Source organism: Chiloscyllium punctatum, chromosome 48 (assembly GCF_047496795.1).
Source record: "Chiloscyllium punctatum isolate Juve2018m chromosome 48, sChiPun1.3, whole genome shotgun sequence".
Taxonomy (NCBI): domain Eukaryota; kingdom Metazoa; phylum Chordata; class Chondrichthyes; order Orectolobiformes; family Hemiscylliidae; genus Chiloscyllium; species Chiloscyllium punctatum.
The window spans coordinates 45,782,216-45,800,725 of record NC_092786.1 but is presented as its reverse complement, the minus strand read 5'-3'; the positions used below and the strand labels follow the sequence as shown (position 1 = coordinate 45,800,725).

At 39.4% G+C, this 18,510-nt stretch overlaps 1 protein-coding gene across 1 annotated transcript in view; it reads left to right on the top strand.

Moving 5' to 3' along the window:
• myef2 (myelin expression factor 2) overlaps positions 1-17,948 on the top strand; it is a 28,807-nt gene extending 10,859 nt beyond the window's left edge. Inside the window, exons 3-18 of the mRNA XM_072565122.1 lie at positions 1,353-1,405; positions 1,852-1,859; positions 2,786-2,879; positions 3,991-4,185; positions 4,281-4,434; positions 5,700-5,749; positions 5,843-5,906; positions 6,031-6,132; positions 6,538-6,588; positions 6,691-6,795; positions 6,875-7,027; positions 7,677-7,790; positions 10,412-10,495; positions 17,056-17,273; positions 17,359-17,410; positions 17,495-17,948. Of these exons, the coding sequence (XP_072421223.1) occupies positions 1,353-1,405; positions 1,852-1,859; positions 2,786-2,879; positions 3,991-4,185; positions 4,281-4,434; positions 5,700-5,749; positions 5,843-5,906; positions 6,031-6,132; positions 6,538-6,588; positions 6,691-6,795; positions 6,875-7,027; positions 7,677-7,790; positions 10,412-10,495; positions 17,056-17,273; positions 17,359-17,410; positions 17,495-17,673 (1,676 nt within the window). The 3' untranslated portion in view covers positions 17,674-17,948. The remainder of the gene's footprint in view (positions 1-1,352; positions 1,406-1,851; positions 1,860-2,785; positions 2,880-3,990; positions 4,186-4,280; positions 4,435-5,699; positions 5,750-5,842; positions 5,907-6,030; positions 6,133-6,537; positions 6,589-6,690; positions 6,796-6,874; positions 7,028-7,676; positions 7,791-10,411; positions 10,496-17,055; positions 17,274-17,358; positions 17,411-17,494) is intronic.
• The last annotated feature ends 562 nt before the right edge of the window (positions 17,949-18,510 follow it).

The following is an 18,510-nucleotide window of genomic DNA, read 5'->3' as shown; positions in this document are numbered from 1 at the left end:
ATACAGGTAGAGCACTTGATGACAGCATGATACAAAGCTCTTAAGGGACAGCATTCCTATTTTCTCTTAGAGTTTTAACTGTCTTATTTGTCTGAACTATATTAGAGAGCATTTTTTTTAAAAATTGCAGCTATGGTAGGTTACTAAAGTAATGTACTGACATGTTTCACACTTTGCGACAGTGGTGTTGGTAAATGATAGAAGTTTATCATGGATGATTACAACTTAAAACTGCATAATTTTTAAAATGTATTATCCAAAACTGCATATTTTGTGCAAACTGACTTTACAATTGATGAATGACCAAGAGTAATTTTGAGACTGTCTAGCAGAGCCGTGTGGACATGGGAGACCAGGCATCTAACATTGTAAAGGCCGCCTAAATCAGGATTTGTTTTGTTTGCAGCCAATTGTATAATTCTGGGCTTTGCTTAGGCCTCAAAATGGATTATTGAAGTCCTGTAATAGATAGTTGAGCATTGTAACTTCTAAATACATAGACGGTGAAATTTCCATATTGTGCATATGGCAATGTAGGGTTTTTCTGGTGAAAGGAAATTGCATCTGGACAAGAAAAAGTAGAAAATTACTGATGCTTGCCTTTTTTAAGTTATTGGAGAAAACCTGGAAGTTGATTTACTTCCTTTATCGTCCTTTTTATTAAGTAAGATGGAATTTGGTTCCAAGTATTGTTATTATTAATTCCTTTACTATTGAGCCAACTGTTGGAGCTTAAAATGATCTTGTGCTAAGTACAATATAATTTTTGATGTTTGCATCTGTTGTAAGGTGACACAAAGTTTTAATTGTGACGCTCAATGTCTTGGATTTGCATTTAGACTTTTATGCCTTGATATGGCTGAATTATTGCTTTTGTGTGTTGTGCAATATGCATTTTCATTGCAGTATTGTGTTTATGTATTTGTGACTTTACACATCCAGGGTTGTAAGTTTTGTCACCTTAAAACAGTGTATTTTGACTGCCACAAAGTTGGCTTTGATAGGATAATGTAACTTGTTTTAGCAATGTTGGATTGTTTATTAAATGGTAGTAACAATATTTGTTATTTGTTCACCAACTATATCATACAGGCCAAATCTGTTTAAGTAGCTGTTATATGATAGTAAATGTTGTTTGAATCTGATTTGGATGATGCAGGTGACAAATCTTTGATTTTCATTTCAAAAATTGTATGTATTGTAATTACTAGGAGGTGTGCTGGTCTGGTGTTGATTGTTGGTGAATAATGGGTTGTTCCTCTGTAGTGTTGTGTAAGCGGCAACAGTGAAGTAAGTGTGTGGTCTTTTAAATGCATTGTTTTTGGTATTTCCCCTCTGTATATCTCATGTAGTTGGTGATGTTATATACGTGGAACTCTTTAAGGATGCTGAAGGAAAGTCAAGGGTAAGTGGGAAAATCTGCTTGGGGGTTCATAAGGTCCTCAGCAGTTTTTTTAAAATTTATTGTTTAGTACAGGTAGCTCAATTTTAAGGTGTCGTGTTAGCTAGGATACCCTTGTATTTATTGCCAACTCTGCTTATGCTGGAGTTTGGTTGTGTTGTCTGGCACTAAGAAAGGGATAATCTGCAGGCCTGTAGTGGATATTTTCATGTTTAATTGATTGGACTGGTGTTACTTTAAACAAGTTGTAATGCATTGCTTTTACAGAAAAGTAATCCTAAAATATAGGAGGTAGTTGCAGCAAGGGCCTGTTATAGTAATTACAACAGTTTTTTTTTTAATCCTGTCCTACATATTGTAACATTTTAAAATAAAACATTAAATTGTTCATGTGCTATAACTATTTTTTTCTTCTTTCTCCTTTTGCATTGCCTGTCATCTGAATTTAGGGTTGTGGGTAAGTTACTAATATCTTTGTTAATCAGTTTTGGTGTTTCTTTCCATTTCATGTGATTATATATTTAAAAATTACACTTATTTCCCCTTTTTGTTCCCTGGAGTAATACACTTCAGTGTATCATGTATAAGAACTCTGCATAAAGCTCTAGACTCCATAATTATGTAGATGGTTTAGTATCCGCATTTGTTTTGGCATCAGAGGGGTGCATGTGGTGCTGCTTCTTCCCAGGGTACAGACTGCATAAACTTGTGAATTATCTCATTTAAAACTTCTTGGATTCACTACTGAAATTGGTGACCATGAATACCTGTTGGTGATGAATGATCTTATTGGATCAGGCAGATTTACTTGGGGATTGCTGCTGAATGACCAGTTCCTGACACTTGGTCTGTGTGTGTTTACAAAATAGGTTTCAAACCCAACAGCAAAATTTATCCTTTGCAATTGATGCTGCAATGCTGTATTATTTAAGAACTTTCTTTTTGCATTACTCAAACAGCTTAGCATCCTGTAAAGAACTGTCTTGTATTTTGCTAGCAATTTGGTCTTGCACACCCTATTGTTAAAAACGTTTTGAAAGTCTGTTGGAAACCTATGGAAAAGATAAGTTACCACATATTTGACCACTGTTTTCCAGTGTCCAGAGTATTTGTTTAATAATTTCAAGAAAATGTGGCTTATTTAACATGTATGAGACAAACCTATATATAACTTCAGCTACTTTTGAAGCACCTAGCTAATTGCTGATTTGCTATCAGTGTTGAGCTGTATATGTTATCTAATTCTTAGGTTATCGAGATATTAATCTGTGCAAGATGCACGAAATGATCCCACATTCACTGACCCACTGTTGTACTATCTAAAAATGGATAAGTTACTCCACTTTTTTAAAAAAAATAACTTTTTTTCATTCAAACCTACAGAGTTGTTGAGTTCAAAACTGAAGATTTAGTTTCAAAAGCTCTAGATGTTATGAACAAATACGATCTTGGTGGAAGACCACTTAATATAAAAGAGGTGAGTATTGAGTAATTTCTGTAGTCCAATGTGTTTAAAAAAAATTAATTCACAAGGCATAGTGATCTAATATTGATAAATGTCTAATGATGTGGACATGGGAAGTTTTAACAGGTTTTAAGTGGACTTAAAAAGATTGGCTCAGTGGTTTTAATGTTATTGATAAATATTGCCTGATGCTGTAATAATAAATGATGAAAGTAATATGTTATAGATACTCGGGTTTTATTTAAATTCTTGAGTCTTGTGGGGTTTACAAGTTTTTAAAAAATATTTTAAATTATGCAGGCACTATTAATTAAACACCTGGTTATGGTTTGAATCTGTATGTTCGATCCCATTTGATGAAATCCAAATTGCCCTGTGATAGTGTGATGCATTCCAGTAAACTCAAAAGTTTTCTGCTCAATCTCTGATCTTGTTTTCAATTTATTCAGCTGTTGGTAGGTAATGGTTCAGCAGGGGAAGAAGCTTGCCTGGAATTTTGTGATACTAAGTCTATGAAACATTTGTAATCTAAAACCCAAATGTCTTTTAAGCATAAGATTCTGAGCAGGCTTCATTAGTGGGAAAATTTCAAAAAAAGAGGTTATATTTGTAGAATATGAGGAAACTCCTTTAAAACTGAGATGCAAAGGAACTTTCTCCGACCTGAGACAGTAGTGAATATCTGGAATTCTCTACCCCAAAAATTTGTGGAAACTTAATTAGTGAAAGCATTTAAATAGATTTTTGAAATATTGGAGTTGATTGATTTAGATGAGTTGGCACAAGGTGAATTAATACCTGGGGCAGATCAACTGTGATTTTGTTGGATGGCAGGGAAAGGCCTACTCTTGCTCCTCTTTCTTAAGTGCATCGCGTGCAAGAGGGAAGAACATTGCTAACTGTCACCTTGCTATCCCTCGATTCCTTCTATGTTCAGTAGTGTATCACAGGCAGATCACTTTTTTCAATTTTCCTCTTTTAGAACATATGTACAAAGTTAGGTGTCACAAAAATAGGCATAAATGAGTAGCTTCAATGTTGTTCATCTGAAGCAGTGATAACAATTCTGAGGTGATGTGACTCTTGGAAAATGCAATTTGTATTGTTTTGATGCCTTATGTAGGATGCTGATGGACAGCATGCCCGCAGGGCGATGCAGCGTGGAGGTGGTGGATTGTACCTTGGTGGACCTGGGCCAGATATAGGTTCACCAATTGTCAACTTGCCTCGAAATCTTGTCAATAATCCAAATATTCCCCCTGAGGTTCTGACTGCTCTGCAGGCTGGAAGACTTCTACCGACTGTATTTGTTGCTAATGTGAGTACAATATATTTTTTATTTCCTTTACAGAAATTGAAAGACAATTTTTTGCTATTTTTAAATAATTGTTCAATGACCTGTTTTGTGTTTAGCTTGACTTTAAAGTAGGTTGGAAGAAGCTGAAAGAAGTATTTTCCATGGCTGGGACAGTAAAACGAGCAGATATTAAAGAAAACCAGGATGGCAAGAGTCGTGGAATAGGCACTGTGATTTTTGAACAGCCTCTGGAAGCTGTTCAAGCTATCTGTATCTTTTTCCTCCAAACTTATTTAAGATCAACACTTTTGCAAATACTTTCCTAAGTAATGTTCAGTATCTGCAGTTTAAAGGAGGAGCCATAATTGTCTTTAAATGTTGACATGAAATCCAAAGTCAAGAGAGTGGTGCTGGAAAAGCACAGCAGGTCAGGCAGCATCCGAGGAGCAGGAAAATCGACATTTTGGGCAAAAGCCCTTCATCAGGTCTGATGAAGGACTTTTGCCTGAAATGTCAATTTGTTTTTCCTGCTCCTTGGATGCTGCCTGACCTGCTGTGCTCTTTTTCTAGCACCACACTCTTGACTCTAATCTCCAGCATCTGCAGTACTCACTTTCGCCTATGAAATCCAAACAGGTTAGCAAGGTGTTAGGCTAAGAATTTTCTTGGGTGGGGCATCACAGAGTACACTGTTAGACAGATAATTCTAGTCAATTATTTTTGTTCACTAAGTTAATGCAATTGCGTATTTAATGCAATAGCATCATTGCTATTCGTCATGACATTTGAAAAAGTGATCTCTACAATTGTCTGCTCATAACCTCAGTCTGGTTAATACTGAAAATTGCTTCAGTGAGTTCATTAATTCTGAAAACAAGCCCTTTTCCTTATTTTGAAGAGGCAAATACCCACATTTCTGAGAAACTTCAGAGTTTGCATGGCAGTGAGTTGTTATCCTCTAGTAGTTTGCTATTTGAACCTTTTCTCAATGTTTGATACTTCATTGCACTGTTTTGTGAAGCCTGCAATATACCAGTGAACAAGATCAGTAGAATGTTTATCGCCCATGTCACCATTACTCATGACTTGACTGGAAAAAGGGGCATAATAACAGACAAAAGGAAAACTTACCTAATGGCAAGAATAAAATCATCAGTTCTGCTGTTTATCTTTGCAACTTTTTAATTTGGTGTGACATTGACAAGGGTTTTTATTAACCATCCTTGAGTTTGCCTCTGATCATAGGTGCTTCTGTGTACAATTGGGTAGAAGTCTAGCTAGTATTACATGGTTGAAGTTACTAAGTAAAATTAGCAAAGGGATCAACTTTGGGCAAAGTAACTAATACAGTTTCAGCTCTAAATCAACTAATTACACTCCATGTTAAAATAAAATTGTACAAATGATGCATCTTTGTTGGAATATGTGATGGGCACATCTTGCAATTTTATGTATTTCCTAAACAGCTGAGCTCCCTTTTTATTCTTTGGCACTGCCAACTTGTTGCTGTTGTAGTTTCCTTGACCCATTTACAGCTATGTTCAATGGACAACTTTTGTTTGACAGACCAATGCATGTGAAAATGGTAAGAGTGATTATGATACATTACAATTGTGATGTGGAAGAGCTTGGAAGTAGATTGGTTCTCCAGTTACAAACCAAATTCTTTGTCATGCAGGATGATCGATCCGTTCCACATGATGACTTTCGTTCCGTGGATGACAAAACCTCACAGTTACCTCGTATGTCGAATACAAAATACTGCCCTATGAACCATTTAAGAAATCAGTTCAGATGTGCTTGACATTAAGAAATTTGCTGATTTGCATGATGTCTCTAAAGTGCTGATTTTCATATTTGTTTCAGGTGGGCTTGGAGGTATTGGAATGGGTCTTGGACCTGGTGGCCAGCCAATAGCTGCAAATCAAATGAATATGAACAGTGCAATGGGAAATATGGGATCTGGAGGTATGGCATTCAGAAATATTTTCTGAATGAAAATTGCAGACCATATTTGTAGGAACATTTTAAAATTTTTGTACAGTACACGGTGGCTCAGTGGTTAGCACTGCAACCTCACAGCGCCAGGGACCCGGGTTCGATTCCAGCCTCTGGCGACTGTCTTTGTGGAGATTGTATAGTCTCCCATTATCTGCTTGGGTTTCCTCCGGGTGCTTCAGTTTCTTCCCACATCCAAAGATGTGCAGGTCAGGTAGGTTGGCCTTGCTAAATTGCTCATAGTGTTAGGCTTATTAGTCAGAGGGAAATGGATCGGTGTGGATTTGTTGGGCCGAAGGGCCTGTTTCCACACTACAAATAATCTAATCTACTGGTACTTAACTATTACTAGTTTACCTCTTCTTTTTGTTTTAGGCTGGTCCATCCATTCCAATTCCTCTGGAGGAATGAACAGAATGGGAGGAGGTGAGTTGTCTTGAGTGCTGACCCAATTTTTGAAGTGTAAATTTGTTTATTTATCTTTTTACTGCAAATCTCTCTCCTTTTTTCTGTTTTCACTCCCTGAAGGAATGACTGGTCACAGTAGTTTCAACAGTGGAATGGATCCAATGAACAATATTGGATATGGTAGCGGAAACATGGGGGGCATGGGAAATATGGGTCGAATGGCAGGTAATTTTTCTATTTCTTTTGTTTGTCTTGATGCTTTATGTTTTGAGATGTTGGGTGACCTTTTCATTTCGTCTTGTAGGTATGGGTACTGTGGATGAGTTCAGAGGAAATATGGCTGCAGGAATGGCAAACATGCCAGGATTAGGTGGAAATATGAGAGCAATGGGCAACAACATGAGTGCCATTGGAGGGATGGGAAACAGTGTAGCTGGAATGGGGAGCAATGTAGCAGGTAAGATTTCTTTTTTAACGTTTTGTAGTGCATTGAATGTTTTCATACTTTTATATCTTGTCAGTTTGTTGATGTATTCATTAAATGAACATCAAGCTAAATCACATTGTGACTCCCCAAATGCTCAATGAATTTATACACTGACTCTGAGCTTAAACTAAGAACGTCAAAAGTTTAGTTAGTGTTTTGTATAGTTTAGTATGAGGAGTGTACCAATTGACTTTTGGTGTCCTTCAGTCTCCTGGGCTTTTTATTTGTTACTTTGGGAGGAAATGGGTCAGAGGGCCTGTTCCTCATCACTGTCCAGCAACCCCTTTACTGGATAGTACTTCAGAGGAATGTTAGAGGAGCTCTGAATCAGATGGTCTAATGCTCTAAATTATTAACGTCTGGCCATGTGCATCAAAGATCTGTTGTTATGCTGTATAATTCTATGGGACTAAGTACGAAGAGCTGAATTAAACTCCAATTCTCAGAAACTTGAATCAGCTATGTAACTCACCATTTCTTGGGGTTTGTTTTAGTAAACAGCAAAGTTTGAACACGTGGGAAAGCCCTTTCGAAACTTTGGTTCCTGCTGCCACCTCATCAAAATTAACAATGTTTTGCTTTTCACATCAAGAATATTAATTTTCTGTAATTGTTTCAGATCTGTATCGTGCAGGAATGGGCTCAACCGGCATGGGAGTCAATTTTGATCGAGAATTTGCAAGAAGTGAAATGGGAATGAACAGAGGCTTTGGGGACTCATCTGGAGGAATGGGTAAGAAGCTAAGACCTTTTTGTTCCGTGCAAGCTTTTCCAAAATTAGCCTAAGAAAGAGTATCAAAGCCAATGTAAGAAGAGAGACACTGCAGCAGAGATGCTTTTTGTTTGTTCATGACATGTCAGCATCTTCGGCTAGGCAATCATATATTGCACATTCCTGATTGTCCTGGAATGACTGGTACATTAGGAGTATGTCTGTGGATCTGGAGTCCGATTGTAGGCCATTCCAGCTAAGTACATCATATTTGTTCCTTTAAACTGCATTGGTGAAAGGGTTGGACATTAGTGTATCCAGATTTTTGAGTTCAACCTCTCCCTCTGTTAAATTAGAACATTAGTATGAGGCTCTGGATTACTAGTCCAGTGGCATTATTTTGAGGTCACTGCCTTCCCCTTTAACAGCAGGGCTGATGGGAATTGCTAGTCAAAGCATGCAAAATACTTACACCATTCTGGATGCACAAATGGTTTGATCAATTTCCTGGTAAAAATCTCTTCTCTTGCTGAAGACAGAAGTTATGTCTAGTCAGTGGAGAACTTATAGAAATTGATTGAAATATTTTTACTTTCAGTATTACCAGTAAGAGTTAAGTGCTTAAATTGATCCCTTTTATCTAATTTAATTGAACAAACCATGCTTGTATTTTTGTTTTGGAGCTGAAAATTTATTTTTCTAAGTGACACCTTTTTTTTTCTTTGTTTATCTTCCGCTTGAATATTCAACATTTGCTGTTCATGCTACATGTTCATTTCTCAAATGAAATGGTTGCTGCTGCAATCTATTGAGATGAGACGCCCAATCTATTTTGCTTGAATATTTTCTTCATCTATTTGCAGTGAATTTAGAGGGAAATGCATGGCCTTTTTATCAAAAACTAATAGCATAAACTCAACCATATCGCCTTGAATGCTATCTACCTTTTTAAGATCTGAAATATTAGTGTAGATTGATTGGGGATAGTCAGCATAGCTTTGTGCATGGGAAATCGTGTCTCTCAAACACATGATTGAGTTTTTTTGAACAAGTAACAAAGAGGATTGATGAGGGCAGAGCAGTGGACATGATTCAGAGGGACTTCAGTAAGGTGTTCAACAAGGTTCCCCATGGGAGACTGTTTAGCAAGGTTCGATCTCTTGGAATACAGGGAGAGCTAGCCATTTGGATGCAGAACTGGCTTGAAGACAGAGGGTGGTGGTGGAGGGTTGTTTTTCAGACAGGAGGCCTGTGACCAGCGGAGTGCCACAAGGATCAGTGCAGGGTCCACTACTTTTTGTCATTTATGTAAACAATTTGGATGTGAGCATAAGAAGTATAATTACTAAGTTTGCAGATGGCACCAAAATTGGAGGTGCAGTGGACAGCAAAGAAAGTTACTTCAGAGTACAACAGGATCTTGATCAGATGGGCCAATTGGCTGAGGAGTGGCAGATGGAGTTTAATATAGATAAATGCGAGGTACTGCATTTTGGAAAGGCAAATCTTAGCAGGACTTGTACACTTAATGGTAAGGTCCTAGGGAGTGTTGCTGAAGAAAGTGCAGGTTCATATCTCCTTGAAAGTGGAGTCGCAGGTGGATAGGATAGTGAAGAAGGCGTTTGGTATGCAGAGCAGGACTTGTACACTTAATGGTAAGGTTCTAGTGTGGCTAAACAAAGAGACCTTGGAGGGCAGATTCATAGTTCCTTGAAAGTAGAGTCACGGTAGATAGGATAATGAAGAAAGCATTTGGTATGATCATCTTTATTGGTCAGAGCATTGGATAGAGGCATTGGGAGGTCATGTTGTGGCTGTACACGACATTGGTTAGGCCACTTTTGGGATATTGTGTGCAGTTCTGGTTTCCTTTCGTGTCTGAAGGACATTATGAAACTTGAAAGGGTTCAGAAAAGATTTGCTAGGATGTTGCCAGGGTTGGAGGATTTTGAGCTATTGGGAGAGGCTGAATAGGCTGGGGCTGTTTTCCCTGGAGCGTCAGAGGCTGAAGGGTGACCTTTCATAGAGGTTTATAAAATCATGAGGGACAAAGTCTTTTCCCTGGGGTGGGGGAGTCCAGAACTAGAGGGCATATGTCGAGAGGGGAAAGAATTAAAAGGAACCTAAAGGGGCAACATTTCCACGCAGAGGGTTGTGTGTGTGTATGGAATGAAGTGGTAGAGACTGAAAACAATTACAACGCTTAAAAGGCATCTGGATGGGTACGTGAATAGGAAGGATTTAGAGGGCTATGGACCAAATTCTGGCTATTGGGACTAGATTAGGTTAGGATATCTGGTTGGCATGGGCAAGTTGGACCAAAGGGTCTGTTTCTGTGCTGTACTTCTGTGACTTTGACTCTCTTTTACAAAACTTTGCTATGAGAAAATGAGTTACAAATGTATTTTTACCTCCTTCGGTGGCTAGGCCATAAACTGCATTCCCACTAATTTTATTTCGGGCTGTCTAAGGTCTGTGCATTGCAGTGTCTTTCAAATCTGGTAAATGGAGCAGCTGCATGTGTGCAGCTTAGAAATAATGTTGGCTGCAAGTTAGTCTAACTGTTTTTCACAATATAGAAATTGTACTTTTGTTTTAAGTGAGATATCTATAAACATTTTACATTTGATTTATTCCTTTAGGAGGTGGAATGGTTGCAGGTCTTGGGGGAAACATGGGAGGTGGAATGGGTACTACTGGTATGGGCCCAATGGCATCTGGATTGGGTAAGTTTTAATTCGTAATCAGGAATTCCTGCTTTCCAACCAGGAATTGTCACAAATTACATTAATAACTATGCATCGCATCTAATTTTCAAATTGTTTGTTTGTCCTGGGAGATGACCACCTGTTCATAAAACTACCCTTTGAAGCAGATCCTTGACCTGTAAGTGCAATAACAATATTACAAGAAGTTTAAAAATTGTGAATTGTTTGGGTGGACAACAACAGACTTTTACATTGGGGTACTTCTGTGATAATTGATGGCTTGGTTGCCAGTATTATTAACAGCTTATTACGACTCAAAGTACTCTGCAGTTAAATTGTTTTGAGATATGAAACCTGGATGAAAATTTAGTCCATGCCAGCTTTCTCAGTTCTGGCTTTGTAAAAGTTTCGCTGCCTTCACAAAACCATCAGTTCTTGTCACACAGTCCATAGGTTTATAGAAAGCTGACTTTTATCACTGCTTCAAATCTTATTTCCAGATAAAAATGAGTGTTGAACATTGACATTCCTCTCCACTACAATAGAAATCTGAAGTTGGAATTAAGGTGGATTTTTCAGCATGTCATAGAGCTATACAACATGGAAACCTGTGACTCTGCCTTTAAGGAACTATGAACATGCACTCCAAGGTGTCTTTGTTCAGCAACACTCCCCAGGACCTCGCTGTTAAGTGTATAAGTCCTGCTCTGCTTAGCCTTACCACAATGCACTGTCTCACATTTACCAAGTTAAGCTTCATCTGATCAAGTTCCCATTGTACTCTAACGTAGCCTTTTGCGCTGTCCACTACACTGCCAATTTTGGTTTTACCTGCAGGCTTACTAACCGTACCTCCTATGTTCACATGCAAATCATTTATATAAATAACAAAAAACAGCAGACCTAGCACGGACCTTTTCTGGTACACCACTTGTCACAGGCCTCCAGTCTGAAAAGCAATCATCCATCACCACCCTTTTTTTTTTGTAAATATATTAATTAGCAAATTTTTTTAACTTTGTATTTTTCAATAATTTTATATGTTTATAATCAGTAACAAATATCAGCATAATAAAAAGAAAAAAAACACCCATTACATTACATTACAATACAATACAAACTACTAACCTACCCTATGATACAAAACAAACCATAACACTCTGCAAAGCAACACCAATTGTGGGCAGCACGATGGCACAGTGGTTAGCACTGCTGCCTCACAGCGCCAGAGACCTGAGTTCAGTTCCCGTCGGTGTGGAGTTTGCACATTCTCCCTGTGTCTGTGTGGGTTTCCTCTGGGTACTCTGGTTTCCTCCCACAGTCCAAAAATGTGCAGGTTAGGTGAATTGGCCGTGCTAAATTGCACGTAGTGTTAGGTGAAGGGGTAAATCAGAGGATTGGTGTGGACTTGTTGGGCCGAAGGGCCTATTTCCACACTAAGGAATCTAATCTAAAGGAATAAATAAGTAAATAACTAATAGATCAAAAACAGAAAGCATACAAAAGAGCTATGCTCGGCACAAAACTCCCAAACAGAGGAACGGGAGCATTGTGTATATATACTGATATTAACTCAGGAGACCCTCCTTCAGGGCCCAGGGCTTGACAAATCTAACTATTCTGGTTAAACAAATGCCCTAGTTAAGATGACTGACAAATCAATATCTAAATAACTCAAGTAGGGCTGCTGTGTCTTATAAAAGTTGGTCTGTTGTGTGATGCACCATTTTTGATTTTAAAAAAAAAACGTCCAAGGGAATGTGCTCCATAATTAATTTCTGCCATCCCAGCAAGCCTGGCAGGCTCTCAGGCACCCAGTTCATCAGAATATTCTTCTGTGCACAGTATGCAAGAATATGAATTAGTTTCTTCCCGTGCCCGTCTAAAGATGGTAAATTTGGTTTTCCTAAGAGGAGAGCTATTGGGTCTACTTTGACTTCAGTCCTCAATACCCTCCCTATCTCTCCCGCCACGTGCTCCAATAAACACTGAGCCTGTGGCATGTCCAGAAGCAATTGATAAGAGTACCTACACTTATTTTACATTTGGGGCACACTGAAGATGCCCCTTTTATTTTAAACTTCACCAGATGGTCTGGTGCCATATGAACCCTGTGCAGAACTTTTAACTGCGTAGCGCACGTCCTATTACAGATTGAGATCTTTCAAGCATTCTCCCATGTTTCAGAAGAGATCTCCACTCCAAGCTCTTGCTCCCAGACCTCGCATAACCGGTTAATATCCTGCTAGGCCTTGCTACCCAGCAGGTGATAGAGGGCACTAACCAAAAGGGTGCTTGTGGAATGTAGCAACAACCTCTCTGTATCGGGCTTAGTGAGAAGTGTAATCTTCTTCTGGATGAAATCCATAACCTGAAAAAAAAACCTATGAAGATCTCTGGGCAACCTGTATTTGTGGCTCGGTTGCTCAAAAGACATCATAACATCCCCCTCAAACAAACTCCTCTCGCTGCCCATAGTTTGAACCCTGAGTCCCATCATCCCTGGTTGGAACCCTGGCATGCCAACTATAGGTGTAAGTGGCGAAGTCTTGAATAAGCAACCTTCACTCTGCCGCATCACCCTCCGTGCCTTGACAGTACTAATGACGACAAAGGGGTTCCGGCAGTGGTCCATAACTGTCCTTATCTTATCCATGAACAACAGGTTAATAAGAGGGCACTTTGCTTGGGAGGCCTCAATATCCAGCCATATGGAGTTTGGATCGTAACCTACCCAATCGCAGACAAAGGACAGCGGGGAACTCAATTATTGCCTCCTGATGTCTGGGAAATCAACTCCTCCACCTCCTTGAGGCAACTGCAATTTAGTAAGTTTGATCAGGGGCCGCACACTATGCCAGACAAAGGAACCAAACCATCCCAAAGCTTCCACAGTGTTGAATTGGGAAACATTATAGGGAGTATACACATGGGTTAAAGCAAGCAAAGAAGAACATTCATCTTAATGAGAGATATTTGACCCAGCCATGAAATTGGTAGAGCCTCCCATCTCTGGATGCCTCCCCTAATATTGTCAAGCAAGTGAGCAAAGTTAGTCCGAAATAACAGATCAAACTTCGGGGGTAATGAAAATGCCTAGGTCACCCTGCCCGTGACCACTTAAAAGGGAACTTAGGGCCACCTTCAATTTCTGGCACATTCTTGAGGTTCCCTAAAGGTATAGCCTCCGATTTGCAAAGTTGATCTTATATCCTGAAATAGCCTCAAATGAATTGATGCATTGTATCAAATGGGGTACAGAGGTCATTGCGTCCGATTAAAAACGGAAGGACGTCATCCGCAGACAATGTAATTTTGTGTGCCTTTGATCCCACTCCCAGAGCAGTTATGTGGACGTTCCGACAAATGGCTTCTGTCACCAACATAAACAGCAGTGAGAGGGGCAGCCTTGCAGACTACTCCTACCCATCCTAAAATTCCTAGATTTTACTCTGGTGATGACTGCAGCCAGAGGGTAGTGATATAAAACTTCCATCCACCTAGCAAAAATCCCACCCGACCCAAACTGCTCTAAAACCTAAAAAAGGTATGGCCATTCCACCCTGTCAAATGCTTTCTGGGCATTTAAGGAAATCACCAACCCCTGAATCGATTGTTGCTGACAAACTTGGATCATATTTAGCAACTCTCTAATATTATTAGAGGACCTATGGCCCATTATAAAGCCTGTTTAGTCCTCTTTAACAATATGGGGCAACGTCTTTTCCAATCTCAGCACCACAATCTTGAACAGAATCTTGAAATCTGAATTTAATAGAGAGATGGGCCTGTATGAGGCACAATCCTCAGGAACCTTCCCCTTAAGAATGAAGGAAATATTAGCTTCTCTCCAAGATGGTGGTAGGTATTCATGCATATAGGAATGATTGTACATCTCCAACATCGGCCCTGACAGTCTCCCGGGTGAGTTTTATAGGGATTCTATCAGGGCCCGGTGCTTTTCCACTCTGAAGGTGCTTAGTTGCCCCCTTGACAGTACAGGAAATTCAGGAGACATGAAGGAGAGGTGCCCATTCCAAGGTTACCCCTGGGAGGTCCAGGTTCTTAAGGCCTCCATTTTAGCTCTCCTATCCTTGCAACCTTTAGATCGATACAATTCAGAGTAAAAGCTCCATTAATCTTTTTAATATCGTATGTAAGGACCCTGGTGCTGTCTCTGATTGCAGTAATGGATTGGGGAGCATGCTGTTTCCTAGTCAAGTATGCTAAATACTTCCCTGGCCTATCGCCATATTTGAACTGCCTTTGCCTAGCAAAAGCAAGGTTTTTTTTGCACTTTGTGTTAGTATTGAATTCAAGGCTGCCTGGAAGGTCGTGATCTGCTGTAGTTTAGTCACCAAAGGCCGCGCAAAATGTGCTGCCTCGGCGGCTTCCAATCGCATCTCATGTAGACGCTGCTGTTCCTCCTTCTGTTGTTTCTGGCTCACCGAATAGGAAATAGATAATCCCCTAGCAAAGGCCTTAGCAGTCTCCCATAGCAAAGATTGGACTACTAGCTGTGCCTGAGTTGATAGTCAAGAATTCTTGAAATTCCTTGAAAAAGTATTCCACAAATTTGGATTCCTTAAGGAGAAAAGGGTCCAAATGCCAGTACTGCAAACCTAGCCCCTCACTCTTGGCCTTAATCTCCAAATATGCTGCCTCGTGATCAGAGACACCTATATTCGCGATTTTACAACCCATAATCGAATCCAGAACGGCCGAGGGAGCCAGAAAGAGGTCAGTCCTCGTGTGACATTTATGTGGGTTTGAAAGAAAGGTGAAGTCTCTGCCGGTAGGGTGAAGACATCTAAATATCCATCAGCTCTAACTCCTCACATAGGCCAAACAGGTGGTTGATTTACGAAGAAATAGTTGGGGGTCCACAAGGCATCCTGTCCACTGTCTGATCCAAACGACAACCCCCGATACTAATGTGCTGTGTTCCAAAAGCATTCAGCTTAGATACCCTCGGTCTTTACCTTTTGAGCCAGTTCTGTATCTAAATGGCTAGTTGTCCCTGTATTCCATATGGTGACCATAATAACCTCAGTAGTCACACTAGCCCCATTATTGATGGGGTTCAATAAAAGATCTTTATATGGCTCTAATACTATTTACTTCCCTTTTACATTACAATTCCATTAAGCTGAAGACTGTAGAGTCTGAGGTACAGCACAGAAATAGAAGCTTCGGTCCAACTCCTCCATGTTCAGTTAAGCTGTTTTAATTTTTAAATCAGGGTTTTCATGATATGTGCATTGTTTTCCACTTGTTCCTACGTGGGTACTGCTATGTCATGTAGAAAATGTATAGATACGTCTTGTTGCAGTTCAAACTGAGTGACCTCCTCCTGTTGAACACCATTTGACATAAATCTGACAAACCTAATCTGCCTGCCCCATGGAAGCAGAAAGTCGCACTGCTTAGTATCATCACATTCAGTTATGCACCTTTTCTGCCTTCATCCAAGTTGTTAATAAACATGAAAAGTTGAGCACCAAACGGACTTCTGGGGATACCAATTTCAGGCCAATCATTGTTATTTCAATGTTGTGTCTTGTTTGTAGCATCCAGAAACAAGTAGAGTATTTATCTAATTGTTCCTGCCTCGATGAGGTTGAGGCACCAAAAATGTTCTCATTAAGACAAAATGATTTCTGGAAAGTGTAATGTTGAGAAGTCACATTTGAGAGATACTTTGTTAATATTCAAAGACTCTGTTCTTTCTTTGAATTGGTAATGCTGGTAATTTTAGGTGCTTAATGTAAAAAGAATTGTTTTTAGAATTTGGCTAAATATCTCAATGTAGACTTAGATGTAGGGTAGCACAGCGGCTCAGTGGATAGCATAGCAGCCTCAATGTGCCCGGCTTTGATTCCACCTTCTGGTGTCTGTCTGTCAGGGGTTTGCACGTTTTCGCCGTCTCTGCTTGGGTTTCCTCTGGGTGTTCTGGTTTCCTTCCACGGTCCAAAGATGTGTAATGTGGATGGTTTGACCATGCTAAATTGCCCTTAGTGTCTAGGGATGTGCAGGGTAGGTAGATTAGCCTTGGAAAATGTGGGGTTACAGGGATAGAGTCAGGGGCTCTGTCTAGGTGGGATGCTCTTCAGAGAATCGATGAGTAAATGGCTTCTTTCCACACTGTAGGGATTCTGTGATTCCATTTTAATGTGTGTTTGCATAACGTCTTTTGCAAATGCAAGACATCTCAGCTTTGCATACGTTGAAGCACTTTAAATGTAGTCACTGTCATACTTTGGAAATGTGGCAACCAAATTGCAAGTGGTAAGTATGACAAACAAAATACTTATGATGTGATAACTTTGTTTTGCGATGTGGTCGAAGGAGGTAGATACTTATCTCACAAACGTCTCTCTTGCCCATCTGATCACATACTGCTGCACTGATTTAACAGCTTATGTACCCCAGATTCTGGAGGGCTTGAGTTCACAACCTTTCAACACATTCTGCCTCAGTTCAGGAAAGCAGTCATGCTTGTAAGATAATTTGGTATTTTTATTTGAAGTATATCCACGCCTCTTCAATACTTTTTTGGTCTGTTTTTGTATGCTTAGGTGGTGGAATGCCTGCCATGAACAATATAGCAGGAGGCATGGCGATAGGTATGGAACGTATGGGTTCCAACCTTGACCGAATGGCAACTGGAATGGGCGTAGGAATTGACAGGACTGCAGAAATGGAACGTGGATTTGGAGGCTTGAACAGTGGATCAATGGGAAGTGGAAGAGACCATGGAAGTAGTTTCAGAGGCTGCCAGATTTTTGCAAGAAATGTAAGCAGCACATAACTTTGTTCCCCAAGCTTTTCCTTTTGAAATGAAAGGCACATGTGCAAATAACTGTAAACTCCTCTTTCAGCTACCGTATGACCTAACGTGGCAGAAGCTAAAGGAAACGTTTGGTCAGTGTGGTGAGTGTTTATTCTTGTTTTGACTTAATGCTTTCATTGTACCCTAATGTTTTTACTCTTATTAATTTTTTCATCCTATTTCAGGTCACGTTATGTTTGCTGAAATAAAAATGGAAAATGGCAAATCCAAGGGTTGTGGGACTGTGCGTTTTGATTCCCCAGAAGCTGCAGAGAAAGCATGTAGGATGATGAATGGCACAAAAATTAATGGCAGAGAGATAGATGTACGCATGGATCGCAATGCACGAATGAAAACCATATGATGTACAGGAAAATTATAGCATGTCTGATTAGCTTTATTGTTCCACTTTTTGTTTTATACTGAAATTATTTCCAACAGCCTAGTGGAAGCTTGCCTGCTGAGAGCTATAAAGTAATTTTAAAGATTGCCAACCTTTGTAAGTGAACATTGAGACTGGTGTATGTTTGTAATTTCTGTTGATGTCTAATTTTTTTATATATATAAACAATACATCGCTGATCACTTCTGTTTGAATGGATGAACTGTTTCTAATAAAATGTTGTCAGATTAAACTTTTTACTGACGGTGACTATAACATCATTCGTGTAGCCAATCACCTACAGTCACAAATGTTTTTCTTCCTCTTCCTTCCCTTCCAAAATGAGTCTTTTGAGCTTGCTATAGAACAAAGCTTTGGCAAATCCTCATCGATTTCTAATAACCATTCAGTAAATGTAGCACTTAATGCAATTTTTACTTCAGCCAAATTTGTTCCCAGGGAGGATTTGGAGTTATGAGTATACCTGAAAAGTTTACCTTTCGCTTTGCTTTTCACAAAGTAAATTAAATGCTGCATGAAGGATTAAAAGTTTGTGCATTTTTGAAAACTTATGATGTATGTAGGCAAATTAATTATTCTGCTTCAAGCCATTTGTGATGCTCTCTTGGGGAATCTCTTGCCAATTCCCCAGACAAAGTAGTGGATAATAAAACTGAAAGAACTGTGGATGCCATAAATTAGAAACAAAAACAAATTTGATAAAGCTCAGCAGGTCTGAAAGCATCTGTAAAGAGAAGTCGGAATTAACATTTTGGGTCCAATGACAATTCCTCAGACCCTTGAGGACGGCTTACCAGA